Source organism: Triturus cristatus, chromosome 3_1 (assembly GCF_964204655.1).
Source record: "Triturus cristatus chromosome 3_1, aTriCri1.1, whole genome shotgun sequence".
Classification (NCBI taxonomy): Eukaryota; Metazoa; Chordata; class Amphibia; order Caudata; family Salamandridae; genus Triturus; species Triturus cristatus.
The window spans coordinates 793,870,317-793,895,553 of NC_140583.1; the positions used below are offsets into that span (position 1 = coordinate 793,870,317).

Sequence of the window (25,237 nt, forward strand, 5' to 3'; positions counted from 1 at the left end):
GACTTGGGCCTCCCTCCATACCTTCGCAAAGCATTATTGCTTAGATTCTGAGATGAGGAGGGAGGGCCACTTTGCGCGCTCTGTCTTGCAAGACTTTTTGGTATAGGAAGGTGGACACCCTCCTCCGGGAGTGGGACTGCTGTGGGAATCTATTCACAAGGTGAGGAATCCACTGGCAGAAGAACAAGTTACTTACCTTCGGCAACGCTTTTTCTGGTGGATACAATATCTGCCTGTGGATTCCTCACTGGCCCACCGCCTCCCCATCGTCCACCTTTGTATACCTTAAAAGATGTCTTGCTTGAGATGTTGTTATGCTTTGTAGCTTCTTTCTTTCTGGTACATTGGCAGGAAATGCTTGTTTTCTTTAGCTTTCCTTTTGTATATGTACTATGTGTATTTGATTGTATATTGTATACCGTGTATACTTTGAATCTGTCGTTGGTCCACCTGAGCGCCTCGGAGGCACGGACAAAATGGGTGGAACTGATGTCATCACGCCGACGTGGCTCTCTTATGGCTCCGGTGACGTCATACGGAGTCGCGAGCGGAGCCGAGGTATTATGACGTCCACGGCGGCGCAGAGAGCTGGGGAAAAAAGTTCAGTGGAATGCTGGCGCAGGGGATATTCACAAGGTGAGGAATCCACAGGCAGATATTGTATCCACCAGAAAAAGCGTTACCGAAGGTAAGTAACTTGTTCATCTGGAAATGCACCAAAATCCATGGGTGGATGTGTGGAAACACCCACGCTCTAGCCATGGAACGCCTCCTTGGAGCAGAGTAAGGCAACACTGTGATTTGAGCTGTGCTGTGTTACTGTAGATTTATCAAGCCACTTAGGGCCATGCAAGGTGGCCTTTGTAGCTTGATAACTTTATCATGGCATTGCCTTTGTGTCCTATTGTGTGACGCAAGACCAACGCAACACTATGATAAATTTGCCCCTTTATGTCCAATTGTTCAAAGTTTACATGGTGCCCACCAGCACATTGTTTACACTCTGCCCACTCATACAAGATTCTTCTGCTACCTACCCTTCTAAGTGTCCAATATTGTCTGTTAGTGTCAGCATCTCATGCTGGCCACCAACGCAGCCTCTTTAAGATGGGCACTACAGCCACTTTATGATGCTGCCTAAAGGTGCAAGTCTTCCACACTGCCGACCAGCTCCTGCACTGCCTACCTGTGCAAGCTTCTCCTACTGCCCATTACTGCAAGCTTCTCACTCTGCTGACAAGTGCTCCTGACTCACATTTTCAACCAGCTCCAGATCTTTTTACTGCCTCCCGGTACAAGCTCCTCAGGCTGTGCATTACTGCAAGCTTCTCACAGTGTCCATAAAAGGCAAGTCTCCCACACTGCTCACTGACGCAAGTTTTCTAAACTGCCCAGTGACACAAGCTTTTCAAACTGGCAACTAGTGATAATCTAACTTGCTCAGGTGGGAGAGGGAGGAAATGAGAATCCAAGCCCATCTAACCTTTAGCCTGTCATCGAAGGAGCGACTTCAGGGCACCTTTTCCAAAGTATCTTGAAATAATGTTGATGGCAGGTTTGTGTCCTGGGAGAGCCCCTGTGAAAAGTGTAGACGCTCTGCCGCTTAGGTGGGTGGGGCATGCAGCTACTTTTCATCTTTATTTATGAGACAAACAGATTTCTGTCTGTTAATCTGGTTTGAGTTAGACTTGAAGGAGAGCCAAACATACATTACTGCTTGTCATTCTCTGACTGCAAACTAATCCTTTCCATGTTTTCTTTCTTTAATGCCACAATTTTGGAAATAGTAGAGTTCGGAAAATGTAAATCCGCATAATGAGATGATAGCTTGGTTCTGCTCTGCATTTTAAAAGGTAATAATCCTTTCCTGAGGCTGAATAAACAGGGATACCGGGTTTGGATGGTTTGTTAGCAAATAATGCAGTAATTATCGAGTTAAGTACAAACAGGCCAGCTTGGTAATGACACTGAACCATATTGGAACAAGGACCCACAAATTAAAGGAGACGCGAAAGGAATACATTCATGCAGCCAGGCTGGCACTTTAGCCTCAAAAATAGGAAAACAAAATGTGATTTCATGCCATGTTATGTTGAAGAATGTATAGCGTGGCTACCACAAACTGACCCACCTATGGTATCCGGCAAACCCAGCAGGCTGGCGTTTGACCGACCATACAATATCTAGGGATCAAACTGGTGCTGAAGCTCTTTAACCCTCATGGCACACACGGAAATATTTGTTACCTTTAACTAGCCGCTAGGAACAAAACATTGACTATAGCCAAAATCCTACTCACGCAGAAACAAAGGCTAGTTGTACTAGTTTGATTACTTTATTATTTAGAGGACTTCTAGCCTCAACTACCACAAAATGCCAGTTCATTTGGATTCACCCTGGACATTCGGCTCCAAGTTCGCCCCCAAGGAACACGTAGCCCTAAAAACAAAGATGGCATGCTACTAGTTCTCTTCTAAAGAAAGTGAACCAGATTTTTTTTCCAGACTGAGACTTCAAAACTGCTGTTTGAGTCCTTATACTCTTTCCTCTGGATGGTGGATGGCATCTGAGCAGTGCTTAATTGGTGCCGGGGATTGGTGGTGGGGCCCACCAACACTTATTTTTGGGCACTGGCACTTTTTTTTACTCATCTGACATTCACCAAGAGCAAAACACACAATGGGGAAGAAGGAGGAAGCGAAAGTGGGTAGAAGATGTGGCATAATAGCCAGAGCTGCCGACTTTGGAGTCGGGGAACCTGGTTTAAGTCGCTACATCAGCTCAACATTCTGATTCTAGGCAAATCGTTCAATCTTCCTGTACCTAAAAAATAAAAAACATAAAATGTTTCCTTGTTTAATATAATTGGTGCTCTTGTAAAGTGCTCCAATACCTTTGGGTCAAGTTTGTGCCGTATAAAACTGCAAAATAAATAAATAAAAGCTGGAAAGAAACGTCACAAAGGAAGAAAGTAGGAACCTTGAAAGAGTGAGATACGGGGTTAGGGAGTGTCTGATAGTGTTTTAAAGAGGTGTGAGGTCGAATTAAGACTACACAGCTTTGGCATACAGCACTCTGACATTTAAACAGGGAGACAGGGAGCTTCTGGGCAGAGCTTTGGGTACTGCCACTTATTCTTTTTTTTACATTATACAGACCGTACTTCAAAGGGTTACTCTTCAAAGCTAGAGCAATGATACCAATACTTGTATTGCAGTGATGTAGTTTCAACAGTTGATATGAAGCCAAATGTTCCTGGTCTACCCACTGTCCCACCAGCCAAAGCAACAGAAGTGCTTACCCTTTCTTAGTGTGGACACCACTAAGGTGGTGTCAGGGGTCTGGTTACAGGTGCCTGGTTTCTTGGCACAGTTATTGGAGTATACTAGAGCCACTGGGCTAGCTGTAGGAGGGTAGTGGCTGACCAGGATACCAGTCCACTCTGATGCCCTCAGATAAAACAAAAAAAGGGTTGGGGTCTGTACCATAGACCCCACTGGTCATAGTTTAGAGTTTCTAATAGCAGGGCACCCAGGGCGATGGTGATACTTGGTACTAGTGCAGGATAAGCAAGGACAAATCTGAAGACTATGCAAGTCCTGGGGCAAGAAACAAGCATTTAAATTATTTTCTTGAACAAGGCACTCTTCTCCCAGCTACAGATAGTAACAGGAAGCAGCCACAGGCTCCCACAGGGGAGAGCGAAAGGGCAAAGCAGCCTCACCTGCAATGACAGAATGGAGCTTCACTATCACTTTCGATGTTGATGTGCAAAAAGTTTCCTTATCTTGAGCTTCAAAGTGCAGCATCCCTCCACAAGCCTCAGAAATAGCTTGTCCTCGACTGGTATGCCACCTCATGAGCTGAAGCCCAGTTCCTTCCATCAGTCTGGAAAATTCCTTTCACCAGTAATCTGTCAAAGACACACCTTTTCAAGTCCAAACCCTGTTCCCTCTGTTGTAGGGAGATAAACAATACAATTCTCCTGGATTCCACACCTGGATCTCAGCATCCTCAATGACCCCTTGTGGGAGCCTGGTCAGAAGTGGAGAACATCCTTAAATGACCAACTGGCCGATAAGGCCAGACTTGTATCATTCTGTGATTGATAGGCTGATCCAATCAGGGATTCTGCTACTTTTAAACTCTGGGTGTCCCGCTAATCCTGGGGCACCTTTTCTGCTCTCTTCACTGTTTGATCAGTGCATGAGGTAGGCCTGTTGGCCTCCTTCGCAATCTCTACCTGTTTAGCCTATTCCCAGAAAGGAATTTTAAAATAACTCCAGACCAGGAGCCCTGCCCTGAGGGGGCTGTCCCAGCAGAAACAGTCTGAGCTAAAGACAGATAAGAGCGAGGCCCTACCACAACCCACCAAGCTTCTACAGGGAAGAGGGAGGAGCACAGGTGAGCTGGAATATTTAGCCAAACAGACATAATCTCAGCTCACTTTTAACAGAATGGCTCACCATCCTCACCCTGTGAACTCACTGGCTGTGAAAACACACATCCCAGATAAGGCAGAGGCAAAAGGAACCCAGTTAAGTGAGACTTTACACACTTTCTCAGGAGGAAACTGGTAGGCAACCCCTCCTAAAGGGTACAAGGATACAGGTACCCCTGAGTATAGATGAATACTGACGCCACTGTCTGTCTACCACAGACCCTCTGTGGAAACGCATGGTTGTCATGTTCACTGAAGTAGGGATAAGAGGACCTACAGCAACTTTCCAGTGACTTGCCAGAAGATCAACATGGGGCAGGGAAGCACACTCTTCAGAGCCATGAAGAAGACTTCCCTTTCTAACATATACCAACTCACATCATTACTAGTTACAAAACGTGTACCTCTTACTGGTTACGGGGTCCGAGACCCCAAATTATGTATAGTATGCACCAGAAAAGACTCAGACTCATCTGAGTATCATTCAATTGTCTTCATTCACAACTGGCAACATATTAGAAGCACTTTGGGAAAAAAATATAGGGCTCACCAGCCAACTTGTTATTGTGGGCTAGTTGGCATTTTTTCGTTTTTAAAAACCTACCAAGCTATGTTTTCCTGAAAAACAAAAAACAATGTATCCAAAGGGAGGGAAACTAGGGCTATTTTTTATCCAGGTCCAGCATACATGCCCGTTAATACATCTCTACAAAAATGGTATGCAGTTCCTAATGTGTAAGGGAGGTAGTTGTATGGGATCAGGGGCTCCACATGGTGGTGTAGAGCCAAAAGTCAGGAGAAGAGTCTCCTCCTTTCGGAAAAAGACCCTCACACACCCAGCCAGCTAGGTGTCTTGCTTTATCATCGGGTCTACTCCTTATCGGATCGGCGCTGCAATACCCGATCGGCATCCAAGATGGGGCCTTCTTGGCGGAGATCTTTCTTCCTTATGCCGTAGGGTGCAGTGCGTGTGAGGGCCCAAGATCAGTATAGGTGACACCAAGCTGGCTGGGTGGAGAGGGTCTTTTTCCGAAAGGAGGAAACTCCTCTCCTGACTTTTGGCTCTAGACCTCCATGTGGAGCCCCTGATCACATACAACTACCTGCTTTACACATTCGGAACTGCATACCATTATTGTAGAGAAACAAAAAACAATGCCAGGATGCCCTGGGAGTTTTCTTACAGTGTGTGGGAGTCATGGTGTGTTTCTTCACGCTGTTATCCATCCCTTGCTGCAGAGCCAGGGTCTTGAATCTTGCAGTGGATAGGTCAATGGCACAGGGTTTCCACCAGTGGAGTCAACTGAGCTAGTGGCGTCGGAAGCTAAGAGGTTCCACCACCTCTAGATGAGGCAGCAGAACTGAGATATAGTTGGATGGGGCATCAGCTAATTGAGCCTCTCAGGGATACTAGCCTCATAGTTCGAAGACTAAACCCTTACAGTCTGGGGAGACTTAGGTCCTGATTTAGAGTTTGGTGGATGGGTACTCCCTCACAAACGTGACGGATATCCCACTTGAGTTGTTACTGATGCCATAAGATATAATGCACTTGTGATAAGGCAGACAGGATATCATTGGACACAAAAAGACCCCCAGTTTGAATATTTAGCATGTCTAAGGTGAAATTTGTAAACTGACATTTGTAAGGCCTACAAGTATAAGAGTTCACACTGCTAATGTTTCACTGAAAAATAAAGGGCAACTAAACTCACACCTATCACCTTCATCAAGTTTAGAAAACAAAAAGAATGTGCCTTTCTCCTGGTAAAGACCAATGCTGTGCTGTGGTGTGTTTGCATTTGTTTTCCATGTCTGTATTCTATTTTTGCTTCTTGTCAAGATATGTTACGAAGATGGTCTCTTATGAATTGTTGTTTAGTGCCACAACTCTGCACGCAGGTGATCATTATGTTTTTCCTTAGTTGCAGTCACTAACATCTGTCAAATACAAAAGGACGAGGGACCCTGCCGGAACCATGTGCTGAGATGGTACTACGACCCACTGACTAAGAGCTGTGCCAGGTTCTGGTACGGAGGCTGCAGCGGGAATGACAACAGATTCGACACACAGAAAGAATGTGAAAAGGCTTGTGTTCCTGGTGAGTGGACCACAACAGTGAGCTATATACAAGTCGGGGTTTGAGATAAGTGTGAGTGGATAATTGAGATGGCCGATATTCCATACACTCTAATAGAGCAATGTTTCAAAAACCATCATAATTCTTAATTGTGTGTTTTCTCTGTCTCTTAAAGCCCCTTCCCAGTTATTTTCTTATACTTCCATTTATCCAATATGCACATTTCTCCAGTATTGTATCTTTTATAGATTCACATGCTTGAACCTTCCCCGTCGTCATGGTGGGAGTCCCACGGTAACAATAGGAATAGTAGTACTGAAAACATTACATAGACCTCCATAGAGAGAATAGTCAATTGACCACTCTATCAACATCATTTTATAACATCCAAAGTTCAGCCAATCACAGCAGAGTCCTCAGAGTAACCCTCTCCACAGAGCCACCACACCTCAGATTTCTTACCCCATGTTGTGTGATTGGGAGTCTGTCTGAGCTCTGCTCAGTGACAGCTTTATTATTTTCAACGTTTGACCTCCAGCTTTCAGCTCAAGGTATTTTCTTTCTGTAACCTTCATAATGCCAGATAAACAGGGTTGTTTAGGCCCTGTAAGTCTTGTGGCATATCTAGACTTTTCTCAGAAGATCCCCACAAGCAATGTTTCTATTTCTTCTACCCAGACCATAAGCCTAGGGAATGCAAATACTGCAGCAGCTTCTCGGCCAAAAACGTCAAGGATAGGGAAGGAAGACTGCTCCATTGGCTCCAGAGGAAAAAAGCAGTTTCTGAATCTGGCTCTGACACTGAGGAAAAGCCCCACTCTTCCTCCATTAAAAAAAGGAAGGTAGCTCCTCTTCTCGCCAAGGGGACTCCAAGAGATCAAAATCAAAGGAGCAGGAAAGATCTGAAGAGAAATGTCACAGAAAGCAGACAGAAGGAGCTCCAAAATTATCATCTGCTCCAGTTTCTGCTTCTTTAACACCTGTAAGAGATCTTTCTTCTCATCCGCTGACGGCGTCATCGACGAGAGCCCTTTCTGTTAGACTGGGGTAATTCCTTTGCCGTCGACAGCTGCTACAGTGACGGCGACAACGTTGACGGTCACTACGTTGACGGCCGCTGCGTCGACCCGCCCGCTGTTAACTCTGACAATGGTGTCACCCTCGACGGGAACCTCTCCGACAACGAGACCTTCGTCAACGAGCCTTCCTCCGTCGACGAGGATTTCTCTGTCTACGACCCTCCGTCGACGACGCTGTCCTCCTTTCCGCCGACGGTGGTGGTGTCAGCGTCGACACCGCTGACAGTACCGTCGACGGGAAAAAAAATAAATTTGGGACTTCCTAAGGTTAAAGACTATTAAAAAATGTCTCCGCTGCCACCAACACATTTGCTTGACTCCCTGGAGTCTGAGGATGACAGCACGTTTGGCCCTGTATAAAGTCCTTCCTGGCTAAAAGTCAAATATCAGGACTTTGATGATGAGGACATAGAGAACATTAATCCATCCTCAGACCATGCAAGAGAGTATTTTTTCACTGACTCGGCTACCGTTCCCAGCGAGAATCTTTCCAAGAACATGAGGAAGAGGATCCTTGCCACTTTAGGTAACCATCTATTAACGTTCCAGTGTCATTGGTAACAGACTTACATCACATGCTAAATTACTACTATTGACGCTTTTCTGAGGCAAATGCTCTGCAGCATCCTCCACCGCCTCAACAGGCCCCGGTGGAACACGTAAGACAAGTGACTCCTAGACCCACGAGGGAAAAGGTTTTGCCTCCTCCTATTGTTATTCCTGATGAATCACGGAATGGGGACTGACAACAGATAGAGGAAGGAGAGATACACAGTGATGTTGACACCCAGGACGAATGGGATGATTACGTACTTCCCACATGGTCATCTCCTATCCCTCCTCCTGCAGACTCTCCCCCTGTTGACATCAGGAACTTTCATGACCTTTTAGAACGTGCCTCAAGGCGCTTTGATCTACCCATGCCAGTTAAACAAACGGAGTGTTTCTTATATGACTTTAAGCCAGGCACTCAATGATCCATTAGGGCAATTCCCATAGTGGATTACTTATGGCAGGAGGGTCTAATACTGATGCAGACACCAGCTTCTATCCCAGTAGTAATTCCGAAGCTGGATAAAAAGTACAAAGCCCCGGATAATTCACCCACATGCCTCAGTAATCATGCAGGCTGCTCAAAGAAGAGCTAAAAATCCGGCATCTCAAAGTTCTGCACCTCCGGAGAAAGAAGGACGTGGACTGGACAACATAGGGAAGAGGTTTGCTGCCCTGGCAGCCACTTATATAAAAGCCTCCAACGCTAAGGCCATTCTGGGTAGGTACGACTGACAGATGTGGTCAGACATCTCTTAGCTCCTAGAACATCTTCCCGAAGATAAGAAGAAGGAAGCAAGGGACATCTTACCGGAAGGGGAAAGAGATTCCACTGAAATGATAGAGATTGTGACGGATATCTCTTCCACTTCACTCCGGCAAAATGGGAGGAGCTGCGCTGTTGAGGCGTCAGGGGTGGCTGAAGGCAGCTAGCTTTCGTCCTGAGGTTCAGGCTAAGGTGAGAGATATGCCTTTTGATAGCGAATTCCTATTTGGGAATAATATTGATGAAGTCCTTCAATCTATAAAAAAGGACACAGATACGGCTAAATCCCTGGCAACGCTACAACGTCATTTCCAGTCCTTTCGGGGCAGAGTTCGAGGGCAGTACGCATCCAGAATGCAGTTCCAACAGCGGTTCTAACATTACCCTCAAACATCCTATCAGGCATACAATCAACCTTACAGGTTCGGCACTGCATCGTCCTACTTGCGACCCACCGGTCGTAAAAGTCAGCAATCTGCCGGAACACAACAATATTGTAACGAGAGGCAATGAGTTTCTCCAGGCCCCCGCCACTACAGTCCCTCAACAATTCGAACCAACCTGCTCAAAATTCTTTAAAAATTGGACGTCCATCTCGTCGGACAGATGGGTTCTGGATATCTTCCGTCACTGTCATACCATAGAGTTTGTTCAGTATTCTCCAACTACCCCTCCTTCGAAGGTTCTACATCGTCATCTGCCAGATCTCAAAAGGGAAATAAAAATTCTTCTCTCAAAACGCCATAGAAAAGGTAACCTTACGTCAGTGTAAACAGGGGTTTTATTGCCACTTCTCCTTAATCTTAAAGAAGACAGGAAAATGGAGACAGGTCTTGGTCCTCTGGTTACTGAACAAATTAATCAAAAACCAATCTTTCAAGATGTTGTCTCTGCATGGTATCCTTCTTCTTATGGAAAAAGGGGATTTTCTGTCATCTCTTGATCTTCTTGATGCTTACTTTCACATCCCCATTCACACCAAGCATCGAAGATATCTCAGGTTCGAAGTGGTGGTGTGCCATTATCAGTTCAGAGTGCTTCCCTTTGGTTTGAAGTCGGCCCACAGAGTCTTCACCGAATGCATGGCGCCAATAGCTGCCTTTCTGAGATGCTCAGCTCACTAGGTATTCCCCTACCTGGACAATTGGTTAATAATAGCTCCTTCGTTTCAGACAGCCAGGAACTCTACTCAAACTTGTCGGAATCTCTTCCAGTCCCTGGGTCTCCGCCTCAATCTAGAAAAGTCCTCTCTCATTCCTTCCAATCTCTGACTTTTCTAGGAGCTCGCATCGATACAAATCTAGGCAAAGCTTTTCCAACTCTCGAAAGGGTCTTGCATCTCCAGGAATTGACACATTGTCAAAAAGGTCTGTTTCTGTCAGAAAGTACAAATCTATACTGGGGTCCTCATGCAGTCAACTAATTCCCAATTGCCGTCTTCGGATGTGCCCACTTGCAAGAGCAACTGGACACTCAATGGGTTCAATCCAAGGGGTCATTAAACGACATGATTCAAATCTCGAGATTGATATGAGAGCTGCAATGTCTTGGTGGGAGATCGAGAAAAACCTGACTTAGGGCCTGTCCATTCACTCAACTCCTCAGTTTGTGATGATGGCGGATGCGTCCATGGAGGGTTGGGGAGCTCACCGCCAAGAGCTTCAAGTGCACGGAAAATGGTCCAAACAGGAATCGAAATGCCACATAAACCTTCTAGAAATAAGAGCGGTGTTCTTGGGCCTCAAAGCATTCTTGCCTCGGATTCGGGGATCTTCCGTTTTGGTCCAGACGGACAACACCACCACCATGTTTTATCTCCAGAAACAGGGTGGCACGAGATCTCAGGTTCTCTCTCTTCAAGTGCAAGAGATTTGGGAATGGCTTCTCAACCAAATTTCACTCTGAGTGGAGTATGTGCCAGCAGTGCACAATCAGTGGTCCGACTCAGCAGGGTGTCAAAACAGTGCCACGAATGGGAGCTCAACGACCAGATGTAGCAGATGGTCTTCCGGTCGTGGGGCTTTCCACCGTTAGATCTATTCGCTATGTACCTAAACAAAAAATGCTTTTATGGTCTCCTGGACAAGAAAATGTGCCTACACCTTCCCCCCATTTCCTCTCATTCCTCAAGTTCTCCAGAAAATAAAACCGGAGCCGTACCACATAATTCTTATCGCTCCCGGGTGGGCAAGGCAATTTTGGTACACAGAGCATCTTCGCCTATCAGAGTGCACTCCGATTCTCTTTCCTCCAAAGGAGGATCTGCTTTACATGGACATGGGGCAATTGATTCATCCACAAATCCCTTCTCTTCACTTATGAGCTTGGCTCCTCACTTGATTGAATTTGAGACTTGGAACATACCCAATAATTGCAAAGCAGCTTTACTAAGTTATCATGCTCCTTCCACGCTCAAATGTTACTCTGCAAAATGGAAAAGGTTCTGTGTGTGGTGCAGCGTTTATTCTCTACATCCTCTTTCATCCACACCGGAGCAAGTATTCCCGTATCTCTTACACCTTGCTAAGGCGGGACTCTCCCATTTGTCCATTAAGATTCACCTTGCTGTAATTTCTAGATACAGACGACATCTAGATCAATCTTCATTGTGGTCTCATAGACTTATTAAGGAATTTCTAAAAGACTTATTCAGGACCTACCCACTGGTGAAATCTCCTCCAGTGTCTGGCAACTAAATACCGTCTTATCACAACTAATATGTTCTCCATTTGAACCTATACACAAATGTGACTTAAAATGTCTCTCCTTTCTCTTTGCCATTATGTCAGCCAGACGTATCAGCGAAATCCAGGATTTTTCTACAAAGGAACCATTTCTTCAGTTTTTAGCAGATAGAGTTATTCTGCATACGAATCTTTCTTTCATACCTAAAGTACCATCATCTTATCACCTCAATGAGCCTATAATTCAGCCTACATTCTTTCCAAATCCGACCACGGTGGCGGGAAAATCTCTCCATTCTCTGGACATCAAACGCTGTTTGAAATTTTACCTACAAAGGACAAAATCCTTTTGTAAGTCTTCTCAGCTGCTGGTTTCTTACTCTGCACCCAGGAAGGGACTCGCCCTAACAAGGGCCAGTATTGCTCGCTGGGTCACTTCAGCTATTGTTTTATGCCATGAGAAGGCTGGACATCCATTGCCTGCACAAGTGCAGGCCCCTTCGACGAGAAAGGTCACAACTTATTCAGCCCTGTTTGCAGGGGCGTTTCTCCCTGACATATGCGGGGCAGCAACGTGGGCGAGGACGCATACGTTCACAAAGCATTAGTGCCTAGATGGTTGGCAAAAGGCAGATATTTGCCAAAGGTAGGAGGCTTGTAGCCATCCTGTTTTCTTTATTTACTTATGGTGTGTATTCTTGTATAATCTTTTTTGATGGTTATTTCTACCTGTATTAAGAGAATTCTGGTTTGATTTGTATGCTTTTCTGAAACTGTCATGGTAGGATTGTTCGCCTTCCCAACTTCATTGTTGTTCCTATTCATTTATAGATATACTGCTCTTTAATCAGATTTAAGCATGTGAATCTATAAAAGATACAATACTGGAGAAAAAACAAGTTACTTACCTGTACACAGTGGTTCTCCAGTATTGATATATTTTATAGATGCACATACGACCCGCACTCCTCCCCAGTTAGGCTCACCATTCAACCCCAGAGTAATATATATATGTAAAGATCTTCCAACGTTCTCCCCCGAGTGGCCTCCACCTGTTCTCATCGTGAGTGGGCTTTAGGATATGTTCGCGCTAGCTAGAGGCACGTTGGAGGCTCCGTTCCGACAAGAGCCCGGGACTTTTACTGGCATCCGCTGCTTGCAGCTAAAAAGTTCAAGGGATTGAATAGATTCCGACCCGCCTCGGAGTGCACGCCTGAACCCTGGATCGCTGCGTGGTGCAGCTTGTCATTGACAAGGAGACAGGTTCACTGTAACTGTGCCTCACGGTCCGGGCGGCACACGCATAATGAGGCTGGAGCGTTGAAGGGGACCGGAGGAAGATCAGTATTAATTTTACAGCAAAGGTATGTGACTGCACTCCAATGTGTATATTGTCATTGAGCTATTACGCATTATGTCGTATGTAAGGCTGGCCTGTTCAATTGTGTTGCACTTTCTGTATTTTGTAAAATCTCAATAAAAAATAAAAAATAAAAAAAATTTACAGCAAAGACTCACATATTGCGCACTCCTCACTGTTCCAGTACGGCACCCTATACTTATAGGGGTCATCACATTTAGCCGCTACCAAGCAACACTCACCCGGTTCTACAGCATTCAGGGAGCTGTAGTTGTGGCAGAACTACAATAGATGTGCAAACATGTGACTTACGGTCAGCGGATTCCCGCCAATGGTATCGACTCTGGACATTCATAGGTGGGGATAGATTTACCCTTTGCAAACAGCAGCATCTGAGGAAAGCCGTAAGGCTGAAATGCATCATGCCTATGCTGTCACGCAATAAAGATCTTCCAACGTCCTCCCCCGAGTGGCCTCCACCTGTTCTCATAGATATATATATATAAATATATATATATATATATATATATATATATATATATATATATTGCAAAAATTACTCCTTCCACCTCTACCACGGCAGCGAAGAAAGAGATACGAACCACTTGGTTTCTCAGGCAAGATGTTTTATTTCATACCCAGCAGCTTTCGACAGATGACGCGTTTCGGGCTCAAGCGCCCTTGTTCACCATATATATATATCAACGCTACAAGGTGCCCCACGGGTGAGGAGCACTCTGCATCAGCACAATTCAATTCCAGGTACGAACACCGTCTGGCTTGCTGATAGATTGAACAGCTGTCCCGTTGTTAACGCCGACGCGTTTCGAAGTGTGACTTCTTCTTCAAAGGCTTCAACGGTAAAGGTGCGCATTTCCGGTCACTGATACGCCCTCATTTATACTTGATTGCACGCCCACAGATGGGCCGTCCTTCTGTGCAGTGTATCCTGGGGGTGGTAGTGCCGGAACAACTCTTCCCACAAATGGTGCGCTAATGTACTGTTAATATTTAAAAGTTCTCAGATGAACCTCAGCAGGCCGTGGATGTTCTTATCCTGTGCCGGTGCCCCATTTCGTGGCTCTTTGCATAGTTCACCACGTGGCCCCCGTGTTAAACGGGGTGGTGCTCCTCGGCGGCTGGGACCGCCGCCTAACATCAACGCTACAAGGTGCCCCACGGGTGAGGAGCACTCTGCATCAGCACAATTCAATTCCAGGTACGAACACCGTCTGGCTTGCTGATAGATTGAACAGCTGTCCCGTTGTTAACGCCGACGCGTTTCGAAGTGTGACTTCTTCTTCAAAGGCTTCAACGGTAAAGGTGCGCATTTCCGGTCACTGATACGCCCTCATTTATACTTGATTGCACGCCCACAGATGGGCCGTCCTTCTGTGCAGTGTATCCTGGGGGTGGTAGTGCCGGAACAACTCTTCCCACAAATGGTGCGCTAATGTACTGTTAATATTTAAAAGTTCTCAGATGAACCTCAGCAGGCCGTGGATGTTCTTATCCTGTGCCGGTGCCCCATTTCGTGGCTCTTTGCATAGTTCACCACGTGGCCCCCGTGTTAAACGGGGTGGTGCTCCTCGGCGGCTGGGACCGCCGCCTAACATCAACGCTACAAGGTGCCCCACGGGTGAGGAGCACTCTGCATCAGCACAATTCAATTCCAGGTACGAACACCGTCTGGCTTGCTGATAGATTGAACAGCTGTCCCGTTGTTAACGCCGACGCGTTTCGAAGTGTGACTTCTTCTTCAAAGGCTTCAACGGTAAAGGTGCGCATTTCCGGTCACTGATACGCCCTCATTTATACTTGATTGCACGCCCACAGATGGGCCGTCCTTCTGTGCAGTGTATCCTGGGGGTGGTAGTGCCGGAACAACTCTTCCCACAAATGGTGCGCTAATGTACTGTTAATATTTAAAAGTTCTCAGATGAACCTCAGCAGGCCGTGGATGTTCTTATCCTGTGCCGGTGCCCCATTTCGTGGCTCTTTGCATAGTTCACCACGTGGCCCCCGTGTTAAACGGGGTGGTGCTCCTCGGCGGCTGGGACCGCCGCCTAACATCAACGCTACAAGGTGCCCCACGGGTGAGGAGCACTCTGCATCAGCACAATTCAATTCCAGGTACGAACACCGTCTGGCTTGCTGATAGATTGAAAAGCTGTCCCGTTGTTAACGCCGACGCGTTTCGAAGTGTGACTTCTTCTTCAAAGGCTTCAATGGTAAAGGTGCGCATTTCCGGTCACTGATACGCCCTCATTTATACTTGATTGCACGCCCACAGATGGGCCGTCCTTCTGTGCAGTGTATCCTGGGGGTGGTAGTGCCGGAACAACTCTTCCCACAAATGGTGCGCTAATGTACTGTTAATATTTAAAAGTTCTCAGATGAACCTCAGCAGGCCGTGGATGTTCTTATCCTGTGCCGGTGCCCCATTTCGTGGCTCTTTGCATAGTTCACCACGTGGCCCCCGTGTTAAACGGGGTGGTGCTCCTCGGCGGCTGGGACCGCCGCCTAACATCAACGCTACAAGGTGCCCCACGGGTGAGGAGCACTCTGCATCAGCACAATTCAATTCCAGGTACGAACACCGTCTGGCTTGCTGATAGATTGAACAGCTGTCCCGTTGTTAACGCCGACGCGTTTCGAAGTGTGACTTCTTCTTCAAAGGCTTCAACGGTAAAGGTGCGCATTTCCGGTCACTGATACGCCCTCATTTATACTTGATTGCACGCCCACAGATGGGCCGTCCTTCTGTGCAGTGTATCCTGGGGGTGGTAGTGCCGGAACAACTCTTCCCACAAATGGTGCGCTAATGTACTGTTAATATTTAAAAGTTCTCAGATGAACCTCAGCAGGCCGTGGATGTTCTTATCCTGTGCCGGTGCCCCATTTCGTGGCTCTTTGCATAGTTCACCACGTGGCCCCCGTGTTAAACGGGGTGGTGCTCCTCGGCGGCTGGGACCGCCGCCTAACATCAACGCTACAAGGTGCCCCACGGGTGAGGAGCACTCTGCATCAGCACAATTCAATTCCAGGTACGAACACCGTCTGGCTTGCTGATAGATTGAACAGCTGTCCCGTTGTTAACGCCGACGCGTTTCGAAGTGTGACTTCTTCTTCAAAGGCTTCAACGGTAAAGGTGCGCATTTCCGGTCACTGATACGCCCTCATTTATACTTGATTGCACGCCCACAGATGGGCCGTCCTTCTGTGCAGTGTATCCTGGGGGTGGTAGTGCCGGAACAACTCTTCCCACAAATGGTGCGCTAATGTACTGTTAATATTTAAAAGTTCTCAGATGAACCTCAGCAGGCCGTGGATGTTCTTATCCTGTGCCGGTGCTCCATTTCGTGGCTCTTTGCATAGTTCACCACGTGGCCCCCGTGTTAAACGGGGTGGTGCTCCTCGGCGGCTGGGACCGCCGCCTAACATCAACGCTACAAGGTGCCCCACGGGTGAGGAGCACTCTGCATCAGCACAATTCAATTCCAGGTACGAACACCGTCTGGCTTGCTGATAGATTGAAAAGCTGTCCCGTTGTTAACGCCGACGCGTTTCGAAGTGTGACTTCTTCTTCAAAGGCTTCAATGGTAAAGGTGCGCATTTCCGGTCACTGATACGCCCTCATTTATACTTGATTGCACGCCCACAGATGGGCCGTCCTTCTGTGCAGTGTATCCTGGGGGTGGTAGTGCCGGAACAACTCTTCCCACAAATGGTGCGCTAATGTACTGTTAATATTTAAAAGTTCTCAGATGAACCTCAGCAGGCCGTGGATGTTCTTATCCTGTGCCGGTGCCCCATTTCGTGGCTCTTTGCATAGTTCACCACGTGGCCCCCGTGTTAAACGGGGTGGTGCTCCTCGGCGGCTGGGACCGCCGCCTAACATCAACGCTACAAGGTGCCCCACGGGTGAGGAGCACTCTGCATCAGCACAATTCAATTCCAGGTACGAACACCGTCTGGCTTGCTGATAGATTGAACAGCTGTCCCGTTGTTAACGCCGACGCGTTTCGAAGTGTGACTTCTTCTTCAAAGGCTTCAACGGTAAAGGTGCGCATTTCCGGTCACTGATACGCCCTCATTTATACTTGATTGCACGCCCACAGATGGGCCGTCCTTCTGTGCAGTGTATCCTGGGGGTGGTAGTGCCGGAACAACTCTTCCCACAAATGGTGCGCTAATGTACTGTTAATATTTAAAAGTTCTCAGATGAACCTCAGCAGGCCGTGGATGTTCTTATCCTGTGCCGGTGCCCCATTTCGTGGCTCTTTGCATAGTTCACCACGTGGCCCCCGTGTTAAACGGGGTGGTGCTCCTCGGCGGCTGGGACCGCCGCCTAACATCAACGCTACAAGGTGCCCCACGGGTGAGGAGCACTCTGCATCAGCACAATTCAATTCCAGGTACGAACACCGTCTGGCTTGCTGATAGATTGAACAGCTGTCCCGTTGTTAACGCCGACGCGTTTCGAAGTGTGACTTCTTCTTCAAAGGCTTCAACGGTAAAGGTGCGCATTTCCGGTCACTGATACGCCCTCATTTATACTTGATTGCACGCCCACAGATGGGCCGTCCTTCTGTGCAGTGTATCCTGGGGGTGGTAGTGCCGGAACAACTCTTCCCACAAATGGTGCGCTAATGTACTGTTAATATTTAAAAGTTCTCAGATGAACCTCAGCAGGCCGTGGATGTTCTTATCCTGTGCCGGTGCCCCATTTCGTGGCTCTTTGCATAGTTCACCACGTGGCCCCCGTGTTAAACGGGGTGGTGCTCCTCGGCGGCTGGGACCGCCGCCTAACATCAACGCTACAAGGTGCCCCACGGGTGAGGAGCACTCTGCATCAGCACAATTCAATTCCAGGTACGAACACCGTCTGGCTTGCTGATAGATTGAACAGCTGTCCCGTTGTTAACGCCGACGCGTTTCGAAGTGTGACTTCTTCTTCAAAGGCTTCAACGGTAAAGGTGCGCATTTCCGGTCACTGATACGCCCTCATTTATACTTGATTGCACGCCCACAGATGGGCCGTCCTTCTGTGCAGTGTATCCTGGGGGTGGTAGTGCCGGAACAACTCTTCCCACAAATGGTGCGCTAATGTACTGTTAATATTTAAAAGTTCTCAGATGAACCTCAGCAGGCACAGGCACCGGCACAGGATAAAAACAGAGTTGTTTTTTGCGGCGATAATGTTATTGGCGTTCCTTGATAATATGGCCCTTAATCTCTCCGTGTCAAAAAAATAAAAATTCGATGTGACTTTGTGTAATGTAATTGGTGCTCGCTTAAAGTGCTCCAATGCCTTCGGGTTGAGTTTGCGCTTTATAAAGCTGTCCCAAAAAAATCCTGTTTGCACTGAGACCTGTTGAAGCTTTCATGACATCGAAATGCGTCTCCTTGAGCCCACTCCTTTCTGGGAAAACAGTGAGATAGGGAGGGCCGAGCCAAAAATCTCTTTTTGTAGGCGTGAGGCAGAAGCCTGTAAAAAGCAGATATTGCTCAAGTTCAAAATATGCATGCTCTGTATGTTATGATACAACATCAATGCCCAATTGATTTCCTCACAGTACATCTCATTATAGTGCGGCAATCATTCAGCAGCTTTTTTGATGTACCATTAATGCCAGATATATTTTATTACAGCACATTTCACTGCAGCACGGCCAGGTACAATAACTTTTATGATCTGACAAGCATGCAGAAAAAACTTTTATTACATTACGGCAAAGGCACATTGACATTTAGTACCAGACACCAACTCAGAGCAGGGAACACCGTCTGTAACTGTGAGGTGTACTTTAAGAACATTATACGCAACTGAAATCAAATGATAGTATTGTTTATGTTTTTTCTAATGCCAGTCAGATACTACACTGATGCAAGCAAAATGCAAGCCCTATATAATGGGAAATAGAGCATTAATACTTTGTGCCATCACACCAATCTCACCCTCTTTTGCTTTGATTATAGTAGGGTGGAGCGGTATCCTCCATGTTGTTACCTTTCTGCAAGATCACAACTGGCCCTGGGCTACCGCAGCATAACGGGTCCGCTTACCAACCAGAAAAGCCAACCAGTAAAATCAAGGAGGATTGGGTAGGGTTGTGGGTACAAGTGCAGCCCGGGCGTGCCTGTCCCCTTCTACAGCATGTGGAGAGCATGGATGACTCCCCCTGCTGATATCAACCTCTTCTACCTTCCCATTCCCGATTTCCTTGTCCCCATCTCTTCTCAATCCCTCCATGACCCATGCCTTGGATAGCCTCCCACTACAATTTAACATCTGCTCATAGCATTAGGCTACCAGAATGTCAGAATCAAACTACAATCTAATCTCCTAAATATAATTAGCAAAACAATTACCCCAATGGAGTTAATAACAAAAAATCCACATCCAGTGGAGCAATATATTCGTGCATGTGTTGCTGTAGATACACATGCTATTCATACTCCTGTCATTTATTGTTGGGCTCGGATTATTGCAACTTGTTTTTCTTCAAAGGCCTTCAAGTCATAACTCCACCCATAGTGAGCAATGTGGATGGGCACTGACTCCATGTTAGATTGTTTTTTTCTGCTATCAGATTTGGACGTGTACTGTCAGGGTTCCGAGATTTAACCTATTTGGTGAATCTTCAACATCGGAGAATGGATCACTGATCAGTGATAAATGGTGCTCAAGTCAAGTTAGTTGCCTGCATTACCAAACTTAAAAAACTTTATTCAGTTTGGAATGTAGGAAACTAAAAACAGTGTGGTGCGGAAGAAGACAAGTTACCAAATCTAACACACTCATTCGTCCATGTGAAAGGTCAACATGTTTCAGCCCCATTTATATGCCCAGCCGGGTCGGGGTCTTTCTTCATGACCTAAGGTTGTGCAGGCAAAAATACTTTTACAGTCTAGGTGGAAGTATCATTGACTCACCAATCTTGTTTGTACTAGTTATGGGTCAAGTAGCGCCATTTATCACTGATCACTACTGCAATAACCAGCGGGTCTACCTCCAGGTGGTGGATAACATACCAAAAAAAAACAATGGTGATGCTGTCACATTTATAATTAGGTCGACAATGAAGATATACCGCCCGACTACCTATGTACATGAATTAGGGTTTTAAGACGGCCAGAATACCTGACCCTGGTTACACAGGTACAAGTGATCCATTTCCATTGATAATTGCTTACTGTAAGGAAGCCGAATGGATCTCAGCGCCTTCTTCCTCCCCCTTTTGATCTGAATCTTCAACATCCACAGTCTGAAAAACCATCTTAGTCCGTGTTTGTTTGTTTGATTACACTATCTGGTGGACAACATCGGTCCAGTCCCCCAATGCCAGGACTCATGTGACCCTCCCTGAGGCCGTTTGTCCCTTCACATCAACAACTTCCACACTGGAGAATGCAGAGCCCCACAGGGCAATGGAATGGATGCCCTCCCAGTACTACCCGTAATGCCATGCAAAGTACTGGTGGCCGGATCACCATGTGGTTTGTAACCTCTGCCTTTCACCCGATAATTATTATGGTGCCTCATGTGAAAGGTACCTCGCTTTCCGGTTGAAGAAAACTCTACAGTACCAAAGGAAGAGGCTTTGGGTACAGTGAAAAACGCACCAGCAGTCCACTGCCAAAACGCCAGACATCTTTGGTAAGCAGGTCCCCTTTGACGCCAAGGAAGGTGAGGACACCAACCCTTTGGACATCTTGCCCCATCAACCGCCACCCAGCCCAGAAGCCGTCTTTTCCAGCAGTATCCAGCTAGAGAAAGAAGAGGAGGATCCCTCAGCATGAAAAATGGCAGTAACTATGGACTTCCTTGGAAAGGTCTTGATTTATGACATGTGTGGCAGCCACTTGTCTAACTCCACACACTTTCACTAAGCACTATTGTGTGAACATCTTAGCCTACTAGCAGAATATGGTTGGTCGTCAGTCTTAAGGCATCATCCACATGCTAGCATCCACTTGTAGGGGGAACTTTTTTTGCAGTCTATGCAAATTATGTATATCTACAGCAACACATACTACAACAGAAGATGTTATGTACCCTGTAAGCATCTGTTCATAGTGTGTAGTGCTGTAGATTCACATGAATGAATGAATGAATGAATGAAGATGTTCTTATATAGCGCATGGCTACCCGGAAGCATCCCAGCGCTGCGGAGAGGGCCAAGGAGAAGGTGGAATTTAAGGGAATAGCCAGGTCTTAAGTTGTTTCCTAAATGCCAGATGGTTGGCTTCCTTACGGATCGAGAGAGGAAGGGTGTTCCAGAGTTTGGGGGCATTATAGGATAGCAGGCGACCTCCTGATCAAGCCTTTCTGATTCTGGGGACTGCTGCCAGATGAAGTTGATCTGAGCGGAGGTTTCTTGTGGGTTTGTAAGGTTTGAGGAGGTTCTTGATAGCTGGGGGGCCTCTGTTGTGAAGTATTTTATGTGCAATACAAAGGGTCTTGAAATGGATTCTTTCCTGTATGGGTAGCCAATGGAGTGTGTGCAGGGCGGGCTTGGCTGAGCTACGGCTGTTAGTTTCAGTGAGAAGCCTGGCTGCAGAGTTCTGCACAGTCTGTAGTTTGGCAATCACTGCTTTTGGTGCCCCCAGATAGAGGGCATTGCCGTAGTCCAGCCTGGAGAGGACAAGGGCCTGGACCACAAGCCTTCTTGAGTGGGTGGGTAGAAGGGGGAGTACTTTTCGTAGCGTACGGAGTATACCATAGCAGGTGGCCGCCGTTTTCCTTGCTTGGGTTTTTAGGGTAAGCTCATGGTCTAGCCATACGCCCAGACTTTTTATTTCATGTTTGGGTGCTGGTGCAGGTCCCATGCATAGTGGCCAGGATGTGTTCGGGTTGAAGGCAGCTTGATGACCCAGTAGCATGATCTCTGTTTTATCGCCGTTGAGCTTAAGATGGGAAAGGCTCATCCAGTTGTTGATTTCTTTGAGGCATAAACAGAGATTGCTATGGGAATGATCTTCCTGATTCAGAGCCATGATGAGCTGAGTATCATCTGCGTAGGTGACCAGCTGGATGCCGAACGGGGAGACTATCTGAGCTAGTGGGGACATGTATACGTTAAAAAGGGTAGGGCTCAGGGAAGAGCCCTGCGGTACTCCGCACTGTAGGGGAACAGGTTGGGACTGGGTGTTCTCGTCAAACACCTGGAAGGATCTGTCTTCCAGAAATGATTCCAGCCAGGATAGCGCTTTGCTTGTCACTCCTACATTTCTGAGACGGTGAATAAGAATGTGGTGATTCACCGTATCAAACGCAGCGCTGAGGTCTAAAAGGATGATAGCTGCAGAGCCTCCCATATCCAGAATCTTTCGAGATTCTTCTACTACCGCAATAAGCGCCGTCTCGGTGCCCTGCCCGGGGCGAAAGCCTGTTTGCGAAGAGTGAAGCATGTTCGAAGTTTCCAGGTGGGTCGAGAGTATTCGATTGACATGTTTTTCTGCGACCTTGCTGATACCAGGGAGCAGCGAGATGGGCCGGTAGTTGCCCAGATCGGAAGGATCCAGGTGGGGTTTTTTTAAAAGTGCCCTAACCATGGCCTTTTTCCAATCCTGTGGGACTGAGCCTGTAGCTAAGGAGGCATTAATTAGGTTGGCAATGGGGGGGATGATGATGGGCGAGGCCTGTTTGAGTATTTTAAAGGGCGCTGGATCGTTGGGGGAGCCACTTTTTATTGTCTCAATGATGTGGCAGAGGTGTTCCTCAGCGATAGGGGGGAAGGAATCAAGCTGTCTCTTGTTTTCCAAGGGTTCTGGGTTCAGAGCATGGTTCACCGTAGTGGGTGGTAAAAGATTAAGGATTTTTTTGATTTTAGTAGAGAAGAAGTCTGCCAGGTCTTCACAGTGATTGCCAGTGGGATCAATTGTCTGAGGGGGATCTGGGATAAGTGTAAGTTTTTTTATGATGCGAAAGATTTCTTTGGCAGAGTTGGAGGAGGCTTGGAGTGTTTCCTCAAAGTAGGCCGCCTGTGTTGCTCTGATTTCTGCTTTATAGGAGGCAATCGATGATCTATAGGCCGCTTTTTTTTCACTTGAGTAGTCTTTCCTCCAAGCTCGTTCTAATCTTTTACATTGTTGTTTTTGATTACGGAGGTTCGTAGTGAACCAGGGGCATTTATTAGGGCCAGTTTTTTGGAGACTGTTTTTATAGGGGAGTAAAGTATTGAGCGAGTTGTCAATCCATGAATGAAACTTTCTATTTGCCACTATAGGGTTCGGGTCGGGACTAGGAATAGTCCGTTCCAGTTCATCGGTCCAGTTCTTGATATTGTGTCTGGACCAGTGTCGTGCCCAGGTTCGTGACGACCTCAAGGGAATATGTATATGGGGCGGGTGCCATTTAAAAGGGATCAGATAATGATCTGACCAAGAAAGGGGGATGGGGTCTAGTCCCTCTAGTTCCTTGATATTGGAAAAGATGGGATCAAGGAGGTGGCCCTTCAAGTGTGTAGCTTGATGGTTTTTCAGGTGGAGCTGATAGGCTGCGAGGTCGTGCATAAGGTCAGATGTCACTTTATTGGAGAGCTCATCCAGATGTAGGTTGAGGTCTCCAAGCACGGTGAAATTGGACGAAGTGCTGGCCAGATTTAATGTAGTTTCAAGTAGCGAGCTACAGAATTTTCCCGGGGTTCCTGGGGGCCGATATACAAGGATCCCGGAGAAGGTGACTAAGGGGGTCACTTGTATAGAGAATTGGACATTTTCGCAGTCTAACATAGGGCTGTCTAAGAGACGGCAGACTAGCCAATCTTTATAAATAATGGCAATTCCTCCACCTCTGCTGCCTGTCCTATCTAGGCGTTGGATCCTGTAACCCGAGGGGATTGCTTGGATCACGTCAGGGTCCGAGCTAGGTGAGAGCCAGGTCTCTGTAAGAAAAATAATGTCTAAATCTGACTCGTCTAGTAGTAAGGAGATTTCAATGGCATGCTTTGGCAGGGATCTGCAATTCAACAGAGCCATGTTCAGTTGTTTATTTGCGGGGGACGAGGTGTTGGACATAGGGGCAAGGATGTATCCACAGTGTGGGCATTTGTTCATGGGGGCGCCCAGGGACATTGGATGGACGCAGCATCTCTTAGAGAGGGCCCTGATGGCAATCAGGTTTTCTCCTCCTCCCCAGAAGGGTGTGTCTCTACTTGCAGGTCTCTGTTTTAATTATTTAACTTCCACATGGTGCACAATGCTGTGTTTACTCACCATGGATTCTGTGCTCTGTGCTCATTGCCTGCTAAGGGTGGAGTCACAGTGCATAGTGTGACTCAAAAGCCTTTTTTCACATGAAAACAAGTGCAAACGTCCAAGCCCAGCATTAGATGGCAGGCAGGAAGGAGCCTGCAGAGCATGTGAACCTACAGCAAAGGAATACAATGAAATGAGCTTACAGAGAGAGTAGTATTTTCCTTTTGTAAATGATATTTAGGACAATATTTCAATCAGAGAATAGTTTTGCTACTGATAGTTTGACTGCTTAGAGCATGTGCTAAATTCATGGAGCATTAATTGCTAAAGAATTGATAATTGTATGATTAATTTTATTTGCAAATACTGGATCCTCGTTGTTAATTTGAATTCCGTGGGAATTAACTCAAAATTCACTGTGTTGGCAATGACGGTTTGTACCCTGCAAGTATGTGCAACTCACAATTGGATCCTGATTGTATTCTCTTGCTTGGTGTTTGAGTTGCACACAATAATTCTTGGCTTTTCTCTCTGTTTCCAGCACACCTAAATCCTGGAATTGTTACAGCCATCGGAACAAAAGAATGAAAAAATACAGGGAAAAAACATCTAAACACTTACCTCTCAAAAACAAAGTGAGATCCAGGAATGATTGCCACGCGCCACCGGGACCTGTTTCGAAGCCGAGAGGGTAGAGTTCCCTTTGCACTGCACTGCCGACCCCTCACCCCTGCTTTTGCCCTCCGAGCAGACCTTGACGGAAGGAGTTTGCTACGTTAAATAATGATACGGTGCTAATTTTGTCTAGAGAACTGGGTGCTAATGGGTGTACACTTAAAGGTGTGCACTTTCAACAGACTCTAACATTTACTCTTTGAAACTGTCGATCAATTTCCGACTGTCCTCCGAAACCTGGCATTTAAGCAACTCAAAGTTGGGGAAGCCAACTTTCACTAAGCCCCTATTTTCTGAGGACCCTTCTTCATCTTCACTTTGTGGAAAGTCGTTGTATATGCGAGTAGTATATTCTGGTAAAAAAAACCAAGAAATTGCATCTTTACCCTTTTTT

General features: G+C 46.6%; 1 protein-coding gene across 1 annotated transcript in view; it reads left to right on the forward strand.

Annotated features, from left to right (window-relative positions):
- The window catches only part of COL6A3 (collagen type VI alpha 3 chain), a 294,883-nt gene extending 269,991 nt beyond the window's left edge, over positions 1–24,892 (forward strand). The window contains exons 46-47 of the mRNA XM_085645092.1: positions 6,367–6,543; positions 24,710–24,892. Of these exons, the coding sequence (XP_085501218.1) occupies positions 6,367–6,543; positions 24,710–24,756 (224 nt within the window). The 3' untranslated portion in view covers positions 24,757–24,892. The remainder of the gene's footprint in view (positions 1–6,366; positions 6,544–24,709) is intronic.
- The last annotated feature ends 345 nt before the right edge of the window (positions 24,893–25,237 follow it).